General features: G+C 44.5%; 1 protein-coding gene across 1 annotated transcript in view; it reads right to left on the reverse strand.

Annotated features, from left to right (window-relative positions):
- The window catches only part of TENM4 (teneurin transmembrane protein 4), a 2614134-nt gene that overhangs the window by 267285 nt on the left and 2325628 nt on the right, over positions 1-21221 (reverse strand). The window contains exon 15 of the mRNA XM_032488752.1: positions 9740-9949. Coding sequence (XP_032344643.1) covers positions 9740-9949 — 210 coding nt within the window. The remainder of the gene's footprint in view (positions 1-9739; positions 9950-21221) is intronic.

Consider the following 21221-nt stretch of genomic DNA (forward strand, 5'->3'; position numbering starts at 1 on the left):
GGGGGAGCAGGAGGGGCTTCTGTGAAGAAGGGCCTTGGCCTCAAGTCCTGAGGCCCCAGTAGTGGGAAACAAGTGGAGGGTCACTGCACAGGCCCTAAGACAGGGCTCTGGGCTTCAGAAGGATCACCCTGGGACAGTGTGAGGATGAATTAAAGGGAGAGACGGGAGTTTGGGAGGCCAGTGAGGATGCTACTGCAGTAGTCCAGGGGACAGAAGACATAGCAGCAAACGTCTTGGCTAAGGGGAGCAGAATTTTACAAATCTAGCAAATTAAGCATTATCTCAACTTCCATTTTTGCTTATTCTCAGGATGACAGCAGATCAGTGATCACAACTTCACTTTTGATCAGATAACCTCCTCTCCAACTAAAAGCATACTCCATTTTTTGCCCAAGATTGGGGGGAGGCAGTAAACACTGAATAATCTAAACCCTGTAATCTTAGATGGTATCCCATCTCGGCTTTGAAACAACACCCAGGCTGCTATTCTTAACCCCAGTTTACAGATGGGCACCTGAGTGAGAGAGAGGAGGACACACTGCTAGTGCGGACACGAACCTGGTTCATATCAGGTGTACAGTCCCCCAGAGCCTCTGCTGTGGCAGCTTAGGAGAGGTTTCTGGAAGTGCAAATATATGCAGCAGCTTCCCAGAGTTATTTATAGAAATACGATCCGTTCAGGAGAGAGGGAGTGAAGCGTAAATGAATTACCAGTCATTTTCCTCTCCTTTCAACTATGGGGGGAAGGCCAGCTGACCAGAAGGAAAAGGCATCACAGTGTTTCATCTGGTCCTGAACATCAACACTCAGTTCCTGGAACTCTGGGGAATGCAAGCAGTGCAGGGAGCTCCAGCAAGGAAGGCAGAGGCTCTGTTTTAAAGACTCCCTGCTACGTTTGTTTAGCTGCTGCCTTGGGCTCACTCTTCCACCCTAAGTCTCTGGAAATCACCCAGGAGGAGGAGGGGGATTAAAGCTCAGGACTCCCGAACAGAGCTGTTAATTTCTGTAGTTCCTCCAAGCCTGGAGGGGTGGGGACTATAGGAATTTGCCTTCCTTCCAGAGATATCTGGCTGAAATCTTTTGGGTTCTAGAAGGGGAATAAGGAAATGAACATTCATTGTGCACCTATTATATAACAAATGCCATGCTAGAAGCCTTGCCCGTGTTTTGTCATATACACAACAACTTGGGGAAGTACTATTAAAACCAATATCCATTTCACAGTGGGGGAAATTGAGATCCAGAGAGGTTAAGCAAGTTGCGCATGGCCACACAGCACAGCCAGGATCTGCAGTCCTCCATAAGCTGTCTTTCTGTCCCCATGGCTCCACACTGTGCCATTTCTGTTTTCCTTTTGGTTTTGGTCCTTTTAGGCCTTTTAAAGCAGAGGGAATGTTCCTTTTAGTTGTTTAATCTCAAACACCTATATAAATAATGGCAGTTCAGAAGGAGAGGGAGGAAGGGGAGAAAGGAGAGGAAGGGGAGGGAGAAGAGGAAGCCACATGGTTTCCTAGTCCAAACTGGGAGCTATTAACCAGGAATGAGGGAGCCAGCTGAGCTCAAAGCACCCAACTCAGACCTGATGACAGGGGCAGAGGGCAGGAGGCTGTGAGGAGGAGGGTGGGAACAAACTGCTCAGAAAAGACCACACTTAGGAAAAGGAAGGAGGGAGGTTCTGGGAACAGCAAGAGATACTTATTCTCAAGGTGAACAGGCTGGGGATGTAGCATTAAAAGCCTAGGCAGAGGACCAGAGAAAGCCAGGGAGCCATGGATCCTATGGGCATGGTTTTTGGTGGCATGTATAGAGCAAGCAGACGTTAAATCACACCGGATCACATGCAGGACAGCCTCCCTTCTCTTTCAACCTTGGGATGACGTCAAGGAGGAACTCTTGGTTAGGTACTAATGTGTTTTTAACACCTAATGCTTGCCAATGTCCCTATTTAACAAAGAGAAGCAAATCTCTGCTCAGCGTCCTGGCACAGGTCTTATCCCACCAGAATGTGACAACCAGCTTTCACTGTATATATTTTTACCACTGCCTTCTATTTATGGCAAGTGAATTGCAGCAGTAATACACAATTTCCCTTTAAAATAAATAAACTCACTTAGGCTAAAAAAAAATAAAAAGTCCAGAAAAGGAGGCTGTTTTAAGGAAAGGCAAGGAAATAGCATGTGGGTGGGCACACCGTTGTGTTGCAGACTCTGACAGTGACACACAAAGGAACCAGGCTTGGGAAGGGCTCAGCTAATTGAGCCTGCCCACTGCCCAGACTAGAAAGCCAAGGAACCGAAGGACGAGGCTTCTGGAGGTCGCACTGCAGGTCAGAGGCAGAGCTGGGCTCAGAAGCTAGGTCTGCCAGTGCCGGCACATGCCTTCTTCCAAGATGGCTCAGGCAGGATTGTGGCGAGGCCTCTCCAGGTGAGGGTTAGACCTGGAAACTGAGCTTACATGGATGGCAAGTTGTACTGACCAACTGTAAGCAAATCTAAAACTGGCCCAAAGCTCAGCAGCCAAAGAGGCAGCTCTCTGCACAGTTGCTACCCTCTCTCAGCAGACATGCTGCTCACGATACTCTACCTACAGCCAACCTCACAGCACTGTGCCCTGGACCCAATGAGATGATGGATGTGAGTGTGCTCCTGGGACGAGAGGGCTACGCTAACGTTAGTTATACAACCTCCCAAACTCTCCTTAACCTCCTTCCAGGTACCCCTTCAATAGCCCGGGCCCCCAAGAAGGTACTAGAAGATGTGGTCTGGGGTCCACAGGGCCCCACGGAGCAGGCCACTAACATTTCCACAGGGACACAAACCAGGCTTAGTTTCCAGGTGGGAAAAGCCCAGACACACAGCCAACGTGCCTTCCTCAAGGGGTAGTCTAGGAATTCCTAGATCCAATCAAGCCGTACACCAAAAATGTTATTTTTGTACCTTTTAATGCAATGGCATTTGGGGAAATTAGTGGAAAAGGAGCTGTGAGAGTCTCCAATTGTGTCATGTGAGTGACTAATTAAAGGGCCCTGGCTCTCCCAGGATGTTTGGTTACATTAATTCAAAATGTGACCTGTTTATTTTGCAAGGTCAGGAAGAAGACTTGCCTCCTAGAAAGCCAACGTGGCAATTAAATTAGAGTCACCAGGGTCTGCCTGAGGTAATGTATGAAAAAGGGCTTTGTAAACTGCTCAAAACCAGAGGTGACGCCTGTGTGGTTGTCCCCACTGCCCCCATTTAGCAGGGGCATAATCGCCTGCCACTGGTGGGAGGCTGTGAGCGCTTTTCTAGTTGAGGGAGGTACCTAGTAAGGTGGAAAGGGGCTGGAGTCTGGGGCCATACTCTGAATCTTGACACTGCACTTGAGCAAATCACTTCATCTCTGTGAATCTCCAGGTATAGCATGCATGTGGCTCATTGCACTATTTCTAGGGAGGTATTTTTGAGTGTATGTGGTAGGGGGAGGTGAGGGGGTTGGTAAAAAAGAGGAAGAAAGAATATCAAGTTTTTTTTCAGCTTTGATTTTAGCTCCTTATAGGTGCTCAGCCGTGAAGCTACAGCCTCAGAAGGAGAAAATGTAGTAGAATTTTGAAATCAGATATGGGAATTATTGGGTCCACAGACTGTTAGGGAGCCGTCTGTATGGAAGACAGCAGGACAACAAAGAAAGGAGGTCCATACACCCAAGGGGATGTCAGGAAAGGTTCCTTAAGAACTCGGCAACTCTCAGAATTGAGCAGTTGGCTTCTCTTCTCCTGAATTCCCAGGCCTGCAAACCAGCCAGCCTGCTGGTGCTGGCCTCCTAAGCCCCCATGTCTACACCAGAGGGGCTTGGCCTTTCCAAGTAGCTGTTATGGATAAACATAGAGCTTCCCAGTCAGCAACTTGCAACTGTACCACGCCTTCTAGTTATCAAGCTTTCTAGTTATCTCTATAATCATCTGTGACTAAACATTTCTGAATCCTGCGTCCATCTTCCCACCCCTGCTTGCCACTTTCAAAAAGGCATAATTCAGGATTATCCATTAGCCATCATTCTGAAATCCCCAAACTCTAAGACGGAAAGTTTTATTAAAACTGTATTGGTTGCGAAACCTGATCTGAACTGACATGGAGCTCAGAATCTTTCTTCTTTCTTTCCTTCTTCTTCTTCTTCTTTTTTTTTTTAACCCAACATGTGTAATTCTTCACATGTTTGACTGCAGAAATATCAATGTATTTGATTACTGTGGACGAGCCCAGCACTCTGGGACTGTTAGGAAGAACACAGTGTGTGAACGTTATTTCCTTCCTTAAATCTGAACATTTCTGATTTCTAAAACTCATTTGACTCCAAAGACTTCATTTCAGGGATTCTGACCCGATAGATTAAATACCTATTTATAAGGATCTTTCTGCTTAGAATCCCCTTCACCCCTCATCTGTCAGGAAAATATCTGCAAACATTTCAAATGTCACCGTGAATGAACGACAGAAGGAAGGAAGAAATCAATTTGTCTTGCTACTAGAGAGTTGGGTACTTTTCAACATAGCTCGTACAAGAATTTATTTACCAACAAGAGTCATTTGATGCAAGAGAGTCAGGAAGAAAGGTGAACAAAAATGTCTGAAAACCTCACATGCCACAATGTCCTTCACCCTTGGAACTCAGGACACATACAGACCCAAGGACCTGCAGTTGGCACAGAACAACTAAAACAGTTCCATGAAATTCACATTGAAAGGACACAAAAGTGCCACTGGACACTTCTCAACAGTAGGAAACAGGCACGATTTTGCCTTCTGATTTCACAAACTGACTTAAAAGGACCCTGGCAGACTCCCTCAGGGGAATCTGGATAGGTTCTAAATTAAGCTGAATATTTTTTGTTTTGTTTTAAGAAAACACTTTGGGAAGGAGCTCACATACATAGCAGTGTTTCCCATTTAGAAAGAAAAATAAACACTCCTCCACAGGATTGGAAGTCAAAACAAAATAATCCCAGCTGCTTAAGACCCGAGAAAGTCAATGAAACTGCCAAACAACAGTGATGCTGACCAGTGTGAGCAGGCAGCAAAATCTGGAAAGTGAAGCAGGAAGGGCCCAGTGCAGGGGGGAAGCCACCAACAGCCCAGCATCCAGGGCTTGGCTCTCATGAAGCAAACCCAGATTTAGTGCCTAAATCACGAGCCTGATTTATCTTTGAAACTCCCACAGTCCTCACAAAAACACAACTGTAAGATTTCACTCTATGAACCCAAACAGACCTGACTTAGAAGCGGTGTGATTTAGAGGAAGTTACTTCACCTCTCTGGCCTGTTATTGCCTCCATGAGACTAAAGATGGCTATGACACAGGGTAGGTATGAAGATTCACTGAGATTCCATGAGATGCCACAATTCAATGAGATTAAACACGTCTCAAGTAATAGGGGCTTCAGAAAAGTTTGTGAGATGAGTAGCAGGAATCCAAGAATTGGTGGTTCTTTTAAAATCAGCTTTTCTTTGGTGGACTTCCCCTTAATCTTTCTACTAAGGAGCAGAGAGAGAAATAACAGGACCTGGTATTGGAAACGAAGCAATTAGGGGGAAAAAGGAAGAAAATCAGGTCTCTAGAATCAAGCAGGCTTGGGTGAGAGTCTCCATCATAGCCCTTAGAAGCAGCGGAGCTATGGGCAAGTCTCTGATTCTCACTGAGTCTCAGTTGCCTGAACAGAGAAATGGAGATAAACAGAAGCTCAGAAAAGATAATGCACGTAAAGAAAAGACTTAATTCAGAAGGTACTCATTACATGCAAATTCTCCCACCTGCTCTGACCTCACCGAGGCTTTGAGAAATGAACAGCTTTCTCTGAGCTATTTATTCCCTCACACTCTTAAATATTAACCACCCAGGTTTTAAAGCCCTTTACTTTAAAATATAGGTGACAACAATTCACAGAAAACTTATATTTATTCCAAAAAGTTTCTATGGGGGTATGAACAAATATCTACTTAATCTTAATGCCTTCCTGAGCTTCTCAGCTGTGACTAGTTGATACTTTAGTGAAATCTCTCTTTATATCTATCAGTGATTTCTAGATGGTTACCCCTGGGGGCAGATTAGGATTGTGATGATAGAAAAAGGTGCTTCCCCTTTGTTTCCACTCTGCCTGGACAGCGAGCTGTTCTGTGATACCCCACGTGGTCTCTCTGCTCTTTACAGGAGGATTTCAGCAGGGCAGTTCTGGGATCGCAGCCTGGACTGGAGCTAACACAGCTGTAGGCAGAGGGCCACGGGGAGCCACGAGAGAGGCAGCCCATCTCCCAGAAGGCTGCTTCCTAAAGGGCCAGCCCTCGGGTGCAGGGTGCTGAGTCAGCTCCCACCAAAGGAAACTTCATTTTCACCCTTTAGGTGCCTGAGGGGCTACCTTTGTCATTTAAAGTCCCTTCTGAATGAAGTCTCTTAAGGAAGCCAGCCTTTAAGGAGCCAGAACAATTAACCCATTTACGGTGGTCTTTAAAGCCTTAAATTGGTGGAAGGGAATGGAGGTGTGGAGATAGGGAAGGGAGATAAGGATGTTTATCTCCTTTACCTTGTTAAACTCCAGAGTGACCCTGGGAGGTTTTCCCCATTTCACAGATGGAGCAACTGAGGACCTGAGAGGTTAGGTCCTTTATCCAGGGTCACATCTCTGGGATCCAACTGCAGAAAGTGTGACTATGACTCTGCTCTCTGGGCTGCACTGTGGGCCTTATGCAGTTAGTACTGCTCGTTCATTCATTTACTCACTCACTACATTGACACCGCATAAAAGGCAAACCGTTAGAAGTGCTTATCTCTGGGAGGAAGGATTATAAGAGAACTTCACTTTGTACCTTTCTGTATTGTCTAAACATTAGCAAGCACTGTTACTTTTAAAACTGACAAAAACAACAGAGATAATCCCATTAAAAATAATTTCAAATTTTTCCAGGAAAAATAAATCAAACAGAAGTTTACATTTATTGAGCCCACTATGCAGCAGGACCCACTCATCTTCATTTGCTAGTGCCATGTCCATGTCAGTACCAGCAGGTCCTTTGGCTCATAGAAGACCCCCTGGTTTGGGATTTCAGGGGACAGGAAGGTGGCAGGCAGGGTCTACCTGTGGGTTGAGACCAATTAGCTCTCATGACCCACCAAATCCAGAGCAGCAGACCACTAAGGACCCAAGACTCTCCCTTCAGGCATGGGTCACATTTATTATCAACCTTTGGAGTGACACACTCAGAGCAGGGCCCCAGGGAAGGACTCCGAAGTGTCTCTATGCCCCCTGGGGAGCAGGAGTACAGAGAAGCGTAAGTGAGCAGACAGCTGTAGGCCAATGTTCCCCCATCCTCCCTGCACATCAATAATGCAATAGTGCCATCAACTTGCAGCAGAACTTGCAACAATGTGACTGCTCTTGTTCGTTAATTAGCAAAGGGAGAGATTAAGGTCTTTAATCTCCCTTTAGCTACAGGCTTATTTACTTAGAAATGGACAAAGATATCACTATATATATATATATATATATTTTTTTTTTTTCCAAACAAGCTTAAGAAGGCTAGCACATTGGTCAGTACCACACAACACTCATATTATCAGAGTACTTTAGAGACTGCTCCATCACTGGCAAGATGGGGAAACTAAGGCCTGGAGAGGGACAGTGATTGGCCAAGGACAAGTAGTCAGTGAGCCACAGAGTTGGGCCTGGAACCCAGTCCAGGGCTCCTGTTTCTGTGCAGAGTTTAAAACATGGGCAGCTAAAAGGTAGAGGAGGAGTGACACTGAACCACCAAAAGGATAGTGCCACCCTCAGGAGCACAGAGGGAAAAGGCCCTGGAGGACGGTTTGGTTTTTGGTCACAGAGAATGCAGGCCTTAAGATCCTGTCAGAAGAGAACCATCAAGGCCAAAGACCTCTTTTCTGATTTTCAAAAAGAACAAAGTCTAGGAGAGGTCCTGGTTAAGGGGTGGGGCCTGGGACAAACCACTTTTCTTTGTCACTGGGGGATGGGGTGGAGCATGATCTGGAGGTCTTCAGCTCACTACCTAGAGGATCTCAGGTCATGTGGCCTTCTGCACCCTTTCAAAGTTACTGTCTATTAATACTGACCATGTTCCTAGGTGTAAAACAGCTGGGGGCAGGATCACACCAGCTCCCCACTTTGGGTCCTTTGCCATGTTTTCCCTCTGCCCAGAATGTCCTGGGTTATTAAAGCCCTTGGTTATCTCTACTTGGTGAACCCCACTTATTCCTTCAGCTCTAGTGAAGCCTCTTCCAGGAAGCATACCATGATTACCCCACGCAGAGTGGAGGCTCCTTCCTAAGTCACCCACATACTAGGTTCCTACATCCCTTATCACCTTGGGGTGTAATGATTCCAAGAGAATCATTCTCTGAGAATCCTTAAGTGCCAGGCAGTGTACTGGGAGCTTTCACATACAGGCTCTCTGTAAATCCCCTGGAGGGAGGTGGGTTGTGACTGTGGCCATGACTAACCTTTACTAAACTTCTCTATCCCAGGCCCTGTGATGAGCGCTCATCTGGGTACTATCCTGCCCATGGTATATTTGCTTGAGGAAACAAGCTTAGAGGCAGAGTGACTTATCTGAAGTCCCACAGTGATAAAACTTTTATTTAATGCAGATGTCTGATTTTAGAGACCATGGATCCTGCCTTATCTCTCTTCAAATCTCTGCCTCCTTCTCCAGAACTTAGCCTGGAATTTAGTGCCACACAGGCACTTAATAAATGTTTGCAACATCAACACAAAACCTACATATTACATGGGGAAAGTCTCATTTCCTTTCCTCTTCTTCGATAATCAGGAAATCTTGGACCATTAGGGAGATCCCAGATTACCTCAGGTATATCACCCTCCCTCTTATAGGCTTGAATTCCCTCCAGGCTTTGAATTCTTGCAAAGTGGACTGGCCACTGCTGGACACAGAGATGGCAAGCACCTTGGCCCAGGTCACACAGCACCTGACCAGGAGCTAAAACCTGGATCTGCTGGCTCCTGGTCAGCCTGGAGTTCTTCCACCAGACTACCCATACCTCTTCTCCTTAAGAGAGTCAGGGTAGAGTTTAGAAGAGGAGGGTTATTGTGGAGACAGCCCAGTGGCTCTCTCTGCAGTCAGCATTCAGCCCTGCAGCTGCCTGGGACTTCAGGGCCCGCATCTCCAAGGCAGCATGGAAGCCCAGGAACTTTCAATGCCAGCATTAGGTTGCAGGTAGTGGCCTTTCTCTCCACTTGCTTATGGTCAGTGGGGACACTATCATACCAGTCTGTTAGGCAGGGTTGTGAGGAGGATCCAATAAAGCAACAGTGGCTGGCACAGTCCCTGGCACACAGCAAGTAGTCAATCAGTGCTCTTTTTATTATAATTTTTCTTTTCTTTTCTTTTTCTGCGTCTATCTTTGTCTGGGTATCTTTGCCTGACTCGGTCTCTACCTGCTCTTTCTGTAACACTTTGTCTATCTGTGCATCTCTGTCCCTGCAGCTCTGTCTGCCCGATGTCTGTGATGGGGGTAGGAACAGCAGCCCCCCAACCCCCGCACACCCCAGCGGCGCAGCCGGGCAGGAGCGGGACTGCCCGAGCCCACGGATCCCGCCCCCCCGCCAGGTCCGCGAGAACCCCCAGCCCCCCATGCACCAGGCCCCTCCGCCCCTGCAAGCGACCCGAGCAGGCAGATTAACAGCATCGTCAACAAAAGGAAACCAACCCGCAGAAGTTAGGAAGAGAGAGGGACTTACCGTTCGCCGCGACCCCGAGGCTGGCAGAGCCACTTTTAACTAAGAATGAATTAGGGACAAACTCTTCCTCAGAGTCTGAGTCCGGGGTTGGCTGGGCCACACCGTTGCCTAGCAACCGCCTCTGGCTCTCATTGGCCGGAGGGGAGGGGGGCGGGGAGGGGGACTGCTCAATAGGGGTTGATGAAGCGGATGAACAATGCAAGGGAGCACCTGCGAACCACAAAGACAAACACAGACAGAAAAAAAAAATAATGAAAATTGGTTTTGAGGCACACGGGGAGCGGGGAGGGAGCAAAATAAAACACGCATCAACAGGGGGAGGAGGCTCCCAACACTGGGCGATCTACTGCACACGTGGTCCCGGGGGCGGGGCTGATGCCTCCGAAAAGTTGGTGCAAACTCCTTCTGAAGAGCTGGGGGCGTCGTGCAGAAGTCTGCACTCTTGCGAAGAGGGTGCCCCTCGGAAACACTCAGGAAGCCCTTCCTGCTTTGCCTGTTGTCTGAGAGAGGCCTGAAAACCTGGGGTCTAGTCCTGGCGGGGCTGCGTTATCTATCAAACAGCTGCTCTCCTCTGAGCTTCAGCGGCCTTGCTGGCAAAATGAGCAGCCGGCCGCATTAGGTGATCGCTGAGCCCCTGCAAGCTGTCCATTCTGTGATGTCACCGAACTGAAATGATGTTCTTATTAGTGAGATTTTAATTCGACATGCCTAGAACAGGCTCTGGGCCTCATAAAAGGTAGAGGGAGCTGGAGAGAATGATTCAGCCCCGCCCCCCCCCCCCCCCCCCGCTGGCATTCTAGGATTTCAACACACTAATCTTCTACTTTTCTAAGAATATGACATTTTCAAATTTTTAAGGCCTAACATTCTCTGCAAACCTCTCGAGAGCAAGAATTTTAGCAGTCTTTTCCATTTCTGTATCCCCAGAATCTGGCATAGTGCCTGGCACATAGTAGGCACTAAATAAATATTTGCCGAAGAGATGAATTCCAGGTGTCTAACAGACTGGAATCCACAAGTTCTAATAGTCTCAGACGAAAAAAACTGTACCTTTTTTGGGCACTAACATGCTGTGTGTTCCAAGACGCACTAAGTCAGGATGCTTGACTGCAAGTTTCTAACATGTCAGGGTTCTACGATTCTAAAATCCCAGCTTTCTACGGTTCTGTGAGCACACTCCCAATTCTGCAGGAGGAGGTGATAGATAGCCTGGGACAAGAGCTTTTAGGTCAGACAGTTTGCAGTCTTATCTGCGTGTGGCCTTTAGGCATGTGCAGTACATCGTGTACAAGAGAGGGAAGGTAAGCACAGACATACAAAAGTATACAGTACAAGACAACGCATCCACTGGACAGCAAGGGCTGCTGCTTTTTTCCCACTTTGATGACAGGTTTAAAACACAATCAGATCCATCTAGCTTTTCAGAGACTGAAACTTAGGAAACACAATGCAGCCCAGACATGCCATCAGAAGATGTGGCAGAGCTCTAAGGGGGAGATGGCACAGAGAGCTGCTGACTGTTGGAGGAGGGGGAGCTTTTTGTGGTCTGTCCACCAAGAGAAGCTCATTCAGTTCAGTCACCAAATCCTGCAGGATTCTGCAGGTTCCATGACTCTTATGTCAACCCCTGAGCCCAACCACGTGTAACATTTTACTGAGCTGCTGTGGATGCCTTTGGCTGGTTCATATTAGAAATTCAGTAAGAACGACTGAGGCAGCAGGATCAATGATTGTGGTAGAATCTCTGGGTGGCTCTCCCATCTGCATTTTGATTTACCTAAATATCTGGGTTATGATTTACCTTAAAATTATCCAAACCAGTGTTTCCAATTCACCCAGGGAGAACCTTCCCTGACACCACTTACCATATAGCAAGCCCTAAAGATTAGTTCTTTTCTTTGAACTAATCTTTTTTTAGTTCTGTTATCACATTGGCTCCGCTGTTTTTGTAGTTATCTGTAGCTGTCTCGCATATAAAAGCATATGGCCCATTCTTACAATAGAGTACATTCTTGGAGTGGGCTTTGGAGTTCAACAGAATTGGGGCTTGCATCATACCCTAGCCTTCTATTAGCTGTATGATCTTGGGTAAATTTCTTCTGGTTCCTCATTTGTAAGTTGGCAACTCCCCCCCTTCTATAAAGTTACTGTAAGGACTAAAGATACTATATCCGGGCATACAGTATGCTTGAGCAAGCAGAATTCCAGGGTCAGTGATTACCAAACATTTACTAAACTGAATGAAACCATCCCACAAGGAACCCCAGTCAAGATTTCCCTTCCCTTGCAATCCCAGTCTTGGAAAGATTCTGTCAGCCAGGCTGCATTTATTAAGCAAATATACATTCATTTCCTCATCCTTTATTAACCAAAGACATCTTCTAATCTCCAATCAGAGCTTTTGATGAGCTTGAGATAACCAGTACCATACTATGCTGAGTTGTTAGAATTTCAGACAAAAGTTAAGAAACATGATATGTTGTTCCGGGTGCTTGTTACAGCCTCTTCCTGAGTAAATCTGTCAAGCTTTATGAAATAAATAGTTCCAGAACTAAGTAAATTCTTCCATTGCAAACATCAGTGATCCTAGGCTAAGGAAAGCCTGTTCCCTCACAGGTCTCACGCCTGTTTCCCTCACAGGTCTCACGCCTGTTTCCTCTCCCGTCCATCCACTCTCCAGGCCTCACCCAAGGTCCTTAGGGTTGCTCTGAATATTCATAACCTAGCATTCAAAGCACCTAACAAGGTGCCAGACCCTTAGTAGGTGCACGATAACTCATGAGGTTTCTGTGAAGTACAGGTATTAATTGGAAACATCTTAATTCCCTTCCTCTTTTCATCAGCACCGTTTAATTTAAGTGGCTCCAAGGTGGGGGCACAAAACCATCTCCTGGCTGCTAGAAAATTCTAGAAATATTTATATTTTAATCTAACCTTTTTTAATATCTAATATCTATTTTGTATATGTTATATTTATAATGTACATAATACATTTGTATTCAAAATACATTAATCAAAAGCATTGCTGAAACAGAAATAGACTCACAGACATAGAAAATAAACTTATGGTTACCAAAGGGGAGCAGGGAGAGGGATAAATTAGGAGTCTGGGATTAGCAGATACAAACTACTATGTAAAAATAGATAAGCAAGGTTCTGCTATATAGCACAGGGAACTATGTTCAATATCTTATAATTACCTATAATGGAGAAGAATCTGAAAAAGAATATATATATTATATATACATATATATAACTGAATCACCCTGCTGCACATCTGAAACTAACACGACATTGTAAATCAACTATACTTCAGAAAAAAACAAATAAAATAAAATGCATTGCTGTACCGATTTGGCATCTACAGAAGCAAGGCAGGTTCATAGTAAAAGAATGGGCTCTGAGTCCAGACCCTATGTTTGAATTCTAGTTGCGCTATTTGCTAGCTCAGCAGTAGTGACCTCAGGCAAGTTACTTTACCCTTTGTGCCTCAATTTCCTCATCTATGTAATACAGATTTAAAAAAAAAAAAAAAGGAATACCTACTTCACAGAGTTGCTCTGAGGATTAAAGGAGTTAAAACAAGTCACTTGTTGCAAACAGCAAGGCAGCCAGTAAACACCTAGTAAACTTTAGATGTCATTGTGCATAAATATGTGTATATAAAGTGAGGGGAGCTACTGTTCTTTTCCTTTTCTTTTTTGTAAGAGCAGTGCATGACCTCAGAAGCATGGCAAACACTTTCAATCCAAAGACATTTCCTAAACACCCACTGGGCAGTGAGAAGGTGAGGGGTATACAAACTGTGAGACACGGCCCTCAAGGAGCCAGTGGGAAGGGAGGGAGAGTGTCACATGCAGCTCTAAGCAAGGCCGAGGTGGGACCTGTCAGAACAGAAGACAGCCCAGTGCGAGGGAAGGATGGTGGGGAGGTGGGGTGCTCACTTCAACCGGAGGAAACAAGAAAGGTTTTCTGGAGCCATAGAGGATTCCAGTGGGAAGAGATGAAGATGTGGGGGCTTGCACATCCATGGCAGAGGGAGAAATACTTTGCCTCAGGCCCTCATCCTTCACCTGGTCTCAAGAAACCTGCCCGTCCGTCTTCACTGTATCTCTCAAGTCTCAAGTGCTACCATTAACTCCTCACTACCACTGGTCTGCTGGGACTTGCTGGCCTGCCCTCATTTCCGTGCACTCACTGCTCTCTCTTCTGCCCGAGTCTGATTTGCACACCTTCAGGGCACCATCTGCATTGAATCTATCTGAACAGTACCCTCTGGAGCCCAACTACAAATTTTGCCTCTGAGCTTTTGCATATGCTGTTCCTTCTTGAACATTTTCCTTCCTATTCCCTTTTCTTCATCACTACCACCCTGTGTGTCTCCCTAGCTCCCACCCAGTCTCAGGGCTTAACCTCATGATCACCATCCCCAGGAGGGCTTCCCTGATTATCTCAAGCCTGGGTTTGCCACCCCTCCTGGGGGCTCCCTGTGCTTTCCTTGTTGCTACACTTCCCACACTGCTGTGCTGACTTGTTTGTGGCCACCCACTAGCCTGCTTGGCTTATCAACTACCATATTCTCCAGTTCCCAGCACTGTGTCTGGTACACAGAAAGCACTAGTAAATATCTATTAAAAGAAGAAAGGATGGAAGGAAGGTAGGAGGCAGGATACCTTGATTATGGCACAAAAGGTCTATGGAAAAAGAGTAGCAGGAAATGAGTCTCTGAATAGCAGGCTTAGGCCTTGAACACAAGGAAAAGGAAATCAGACCTTAACTGGGGAGTCACAGAAGTTCTTAAAGCAGGAAAGTGACAAGACCAGGGCTGTACTTTAGAAGGATCTGCTCTTTAAACTGAAGACTCAGCCACCCAGGTCTCCTTTCTATTTGGCTCAGATCAGCCAGCATGTTGAAAGCCCACATGATCTGTGGGGCCCAGATACACATTCATGTAGGCAAATAGGGATGCCTGATGTCACAGGACCAGGGAATTGGGGTTTTGGGTGGCCTTCCCATGTATCCTGATCATCAGCTGAAGGGAAACCTGGTATTATAGAATCTTCCATTGTGCCTTTGGTAAAATGAGATGGGATTGGAATGAACCTCCTTACGTCTCTTCCCAACAACAAAGGGGGCCACTGAAGGGTAAAGGAGAGCCATGAGGGTGTCCTGAAAGGAGGTCTCTCTGAGCCTAGCTCTAGCTTACAGTAGACAAAGGTGGAGAAAGAAAAAAACAAAGGGAGAGAGTGTAGACACCCATGTGGGTGAGGGGTGGGGGTAGGAGTGGGAACAAACATTTGCAGAGCACCTCCCAGAGGCCAGGAACTGGGCCAGGTGTTTTACAAGATCTCCTCACAACAGCCCCATGAGTTGGAAAATCCATCCCCATTTTCAAGGCCAAGAAATGGACAGAAGTGAAGTTATCTGTCTGTGGTCACAGGTCCTGGGTGAGAACGCATAATGGCAATGCCGTGTCCACCGAGCGGTGTGAATTAAAGGCATCAGCCCTGGTTTGCAGTAGGGAAGGGGAGAGTGCCATCCATCAACTGAAACACACCTAAAGTGCAAAGACTGTAAGTTTCCTACTGAGCAAACCAGGGACGAAAGCCCAGGTTCACACTGGCTGTATGACCTGGAGTGAGTCACTTCACATTTCTTAGTCTTCATCTTCTCCTTTAAAAAATGCTGTGTCAATACTCACTGCAAAGAGTTTTTGAGAGAAGTGATATTATGCTTGTAAGCAGCATGGGAGTCTCATGGTAAGAGCTCAACCAACATTGATTCCCTTTGCCACCCCTCTGGCTGTAGGTCTTTGAGAGTAAGAACAGGGTGGTTTTGGGAAATAAACAATGACAGATCTGCAAGATCTTTTCTCATTACGCATCACTTGTTGACATCATATGAGAGGAAAAGTATTAGGGAGACAGCTGTGCTACACGAAAGGAACACATGACAAGGGAATCCTGAGACCTGTAGACACAGCCACCTCCGTTACTCCCGCCTTCGTGTGCATCGAGGGTAGCTTTCCTGAGCATGTGAAAAGTACCCTGTAACTAGGGCAAGCTGTGCTCAAGGAAGAGCCTTCTAGTACTCTGTATTCTGAGCTGTCTTTGGAATATGCTGTGAGACTAAATTGTGAAGGCTAGCTATGGACAAGTTCATTATTCTGCCAAAGAAAAAAAGACCATTAACAAAATGCACTTTTTAACACTTTTCTCAGCAGTCCTAAGAAATCCATCTAAACACCCAAATGGAACCTTATTGATCTACATTAAACCCAACTAGGCTATGGTAGTGAAAGTCACTGCCCGCTCACGCAGCGGAAAGTGTGAGTCTGACCTGCAAACCTGGAGCACTAGCTGTGTGCCACAGAGAGGGCACTTTCTTCACAGGGGTTCCCTCGATTAGAGGATGAGCCTCCTAATATCCTTTTAATTGGCAGCCCTGCATTTTAGAAGCTTGTACATAAAATGCTTGGCATAGCACCCAGTAAACAGCAATTACTCAATACGTGACACCTAGAAAAAAACCAAAACAAAACACTCAGACCTAAGCAGGTAACTCATCTCAGTGGAATCCTGAGCTGATGGATTCACCCTTCCCATGAAGCCTGATTATGTTTCATCTTCTCAGTGTCCTTTCTGTAAATATTCTAGCCACTCCACTTAAAACCAAAGGCATTTGTTCTTTTCTCATGAGCCAACCTCATATCTATTTCCTCTTAACAGGGCAGCCAGTTGGTCCACTGTTAAGAAGTAAAACCTTATGCAGTTCTGTGCAGAGGATGGGGCACTGAGGAAAACTGGAATCTTTTTCTACAAGAGGACCAGGAACTCCTCTGTAGTGGTAGCACGCCCTGCTTCTGATGCCAGTGAGTGATGTTCACGTCTACTGCTGAAACACCCTAGCCTGCCCTTCAGGGACCACAGGTGCTCATCTCTGTGTCCTGGCCTGGCTCAGAGTCTCAGCTCAAAAAGGTTAGCAGAACTGGTTCCCATGGTTATTTGCAATGGATTGAAATCCACTGCTGTGAAGCATTTCAAAGTGCTACATGCACCCCAGTGTTCACAGCAGCATTATATACAATAGCCAAGACATGGAAGCAACCTAAATGTCCATCGACAGATGACTAGATAAAGAAGTCATGGTATACTTATACAGTGGAATACTACTCAGCCATACGAAGAGTAAAATAATGCCATTTGCAGCAACATGGATGGACCTAGAGATCATCATTGTAAGTCAAGTAAGCCAGAAAGAGAAGGAAAAATACCATGATATCACTCATACGTGAAATCTAAAAAAAGAAAAAAGAGGACACTAATGAACTTATTTACAAAAAAGAAACAGACTTGCAGACATAATACACAATTTTATCTTTACTAGGGGAAAGAGGTTGGGAAGGGATAAATTTGGGAGTTTCAGATTTGCAAATGTTAGCCACTATATATAAAAACAGATTTAAAAAAAAACAAATTTCTTCTGTATAGCATAGGGAACTATGTTCAATATCTTGTAATAAGCTTTAATGAAAAAGAATATGAGAATGAATATATGTATGTATATGCATGACTGGGACATTATGCTGTACACCAGAAATTGACACATTGTAACTGATGATACTTCAATAAAAAATAAAATAAAATAAAATAAAATAAAAAGAAATAAAGAAAGTGCTAGAAACCTGAAGCTAGAGCACTAGAGGGACCATTCGTTCTGGTTAGTCAGTGACAGCCCCAATTGAGATCTGTTATCCTGTATCAGTTAAAAATAGTGCCCTACCTTTGCTCTAAAAACGCTCTGATTTGGACACCTAGTGGCCACCCCATTTTAGGGCATTAGAGATTCAGTTCTGCAGCAGAGGCTATAGCTTGCTACAAGAGACTAAGGGTCAAAAGAGGTACAGGTCAATCACAAGCTGCAGGATCACGGGCAGGGCCTCTGACCTCACTGGCCCTTACGTTTCCCATTAGAGAGTTGGATCAGAACACCCTAAGGTTCTTTCATGGTGCAACATTCTACAATATAGGAGTAATGGTAGTCTGCACCTCAAGGGGTTGTTCTGAGGATTAAAGGAGACTTCGGAAAAAATGCAGGATAGAAATGATTACAGTTATAATGGAAGATCATGTTCCTTCAGTATAGGAAATGCTCATACAACATTGATAGAATAAATGAATTTGTATAAATGTATTCCTATACAAAAGATGGGCTGAAAAACATCTTTAACAGTGGTTATCCCTGATAAGAGAAATTTTTAATTTTTAAAATATGCTTTTATATCTTCAAATTTTTCTACAATGTCAGTTATTTTTACCCTTTTAAAAACTATTTTTTAAAACTTCAAGAGAAAATGAAATAATAAATGTGAAAATATCTGGCATCTAGTGGGTGCTAAATGTTGGTTTTAAATACAAACAAAACTTTATATACCGATATTGGTAATATAATTAGATATAAATTGATTTTTAAAGGGTGAAAACCTTTTAACTGAGAAATTCCACTTCTAGGAATTTACCCACAAAGACAATCTTGACTTTTCAAAAGATTTATTTGTAAGGCTATTCATCCCAGCATCATTTGTAATAGTCAAAAGTAAAAAATTTTCAAATAAATCTTAAGGAAAGGAAAAACATCCTTTATGTTAAAAAGTGACTAATTATATAAATTCAGGCACATCAGTACAATGCTAATGTGCAGACATTATCAGCCAAGCTTGTAAAGAATATCTAAAGACTTGGGAGATAGGATATGAAAAAAGAATGGGGCAAAACTGAATAAAAAAGAATTCTGACAGTTGTTTCAGCGTGTGTGTGTGTGTGTGTGTGTGTGTGATTAACAAAAGTGTTAATACTTGTTACCTTAGGGCAGTAGAATTATAAATAAATTTTACCTTTTCTTTATATTTTCTAATTCTTCCAAGGAACCAATGTGATAATGAGATTTAAAAAAAAAAAAACAATAAAAGTTTTTTAAAGAGAAGAAAACACACACATAGAGAAAGGCAGCAAAGACAACAGCTCTGCTTTGGGTCCCTCATGGGATGAGCTTGGCAGAACTGCAGCCTCCCTGGTCCAAACTCGCCTTCTTTTCCAGCCTATTAAATCTTGTGGGTCTTCCTCCCCCGGCCGGGCAGCTCCCACTAAGTCAACTCTCTTCTCCTTGACAGTGGTTATTTTCAGAAGCAGGTCTGGGGCCATCTGTCTCTGTGACTTATGTTGGGAAAATGATCTCTGGAAAACAGGATGCAGTCAATTTCTCAGGCTCAGCTCTCCTCCTCCTCACAGATTTCTCAGGGCCACGTTTGTTTGTTGTTTGTTTGTTTGTTTGTTTAAGCATTCACCAGGAAAAGAACTCTGTTTTCACCTGCCTGCCTGGGGAAGCCCAGTGCCTGCTGTACTTTACACTTCAACACTGAGACAAGAGTGACTTAGGTCCCTCTGGTCTTCACAGAGGGATGGCCTACCAGCTAGTCTGCTTGTTTGATGCAGGTATATTAAATGAGGGCATCCACTGATTTTTTTTGTAATAACAGCTTTATTGAGATATGAATACATGCCATGCAAGTCACCCATGTAAAGTGTACAATTCAATGGCTTTTAGTATATTGACAGAGTAGTACAACCATCACCACAATAAATTTTAGAATATTTTCATCACTCCAAAAGAAACCCTATAGTCATGAATAATTACTCCCCATTTCTCTCCAACCCTCTGCTGCCCCAGACAATCACTAAATCTATTTTCTGTCTCTATAGCTTTACCTATTCTGGACATTTCATATAAACGGAATTATACAATATATGCTCATTGTGACTGTCTTCTTGTACTTAACATGGTGTTTTCAAGGTTCATCCATGTTAGTAACATGAATCGACTCCATTTCATTTCATTGCTGAATGACATCTCATTGTACAGATGTACCACATTTTGTTTATCCATTTGTCAGTAGATGGAAACTTGGGTTGTTTCTACTTTTTGGCTCTTCTGAATAATGCTGCTATGAACATCTGTGTACAAATTTTTATGTGGAGATACATTTTCATTTATCTTGGGTAGATACCTAGGGGTGGAACTGCTGGATTGAGTGGAAACTCTCTTCAACCTTTTGAAGAACTGCTGGATTGTTTTCCAAAGTGGCTGCTCCATTTTATGTTCCCAGCATTTGAGTGTTCCAATTTCTCCATAGCTTTGCCAACATTTGTCATCATCTGACTTTGATGACAGCCATTCTAGTGGGTGTGAGGTGGCATCTCACTGTGGCTTTGAGTTGCATTTCTTAATGGCTAATGATGTTGAGCATCTTCTCATGTGCCTACTGGCCCTTTATATATCCTTCTCCGGAGAAATGTCTATTCAGATCCCTTGCCCAGTTTTAAACTGAGTTATCTCTTTTTTATTATTGAGTGGTAGGTATCGATTCTTTCATCAAATATTTATTTTGTGCCTACCCTGTGCTAGGCACTGTTCTAAGCATCACTGATAGGCAAGGAAGAAAAAGCTTTGCCCTCAGAAGCTTACCTTCCAGTGGAGAACAATCAATACACAAGTAAGAAAATAACTATACAGAACAAGATCAGGTGGTGATAGATGCTATGAAGAAAGGTTTAATGCACTAAGAGGTTGGGAAGTGATGGGATGGGTGTGCTGTTTTAGGTAAGGTGGTCAGGGAAGGTCTGTCTGCAGAGGTGACATTTGAGCAAAGAACTGGAGTAAGTGAAAGAGTGAGTCACATAAACATTTGGGGGGGGGTACTTTCGAGGCAGAGGACCCAGCAACTGCCAAGTCCCTGCAGTAGAAGCAAGTACATTTGAGGGACAGCGAGGAAGCTAGCCTAGCTGGAGGAGCATAAGGAGGAGAGTGCTAGGAAATGAAACTTGAGAGGCGGCCAGGGGCCAGGTTACAGATGTGCAAATATTGCAAACTAAAGGCCACTGTGCATACGTATTCTTATTAGTGAGTTCCTTGAGGGCAGGAACTGGTTTTATTTATCTCCATATGTCCCCAGCCCACACAATGATTTCATATACAGTGGGTACCCAGTACATATTGGAATGTACTTTATCTTATTGGGCTACTAATGAAAACAATGTGAATAGTATTTACTCAACAGTTACAGAAAATTTTCACACCCATGATCTTATTTGATCCTTGTTACATCTGAGTGTTGTAATGACCATTGCCGCCATTTTACAGATATAAAAACTGAGGCTAGAGGAGGTGCTATGACTTGTGCAGGGACATACAACTGATAAGGGATCAAGTGGGACTCCAACCCAGGGGACGGGCAGCAGTAAGATCTGGATTTAAAACTGGTTATTGTGGTTTTAGGTAGGTTGCGTCCTCTTTTAGAGCCCTGGAATCTTCAGGATCTGGGCCTAACTTCCAGGGGTCCTGTGAAGAGTAAATAAATAAAAGCTGCATGTCTGGGCCCCACCACGGGCCTGGCATACAGCAGGTGCTCAACAGTGGTGGCTCTCCC

The sequence above is a fragment of the Camelus ferus genome, chromosome 10, assembly GCF_009834535.1.
Source record: "Camelus ferus isolate YT-003-E chromosome 10, BCGSAC_Cfer_1.0, whole genome shotgun sequence".
Taxonomy (NCBI): Eukaryota; Metazoa; Chordata; class Mammalia; order Artiodactyla; family Camelidae; genus Camelus; species Camelus ferus.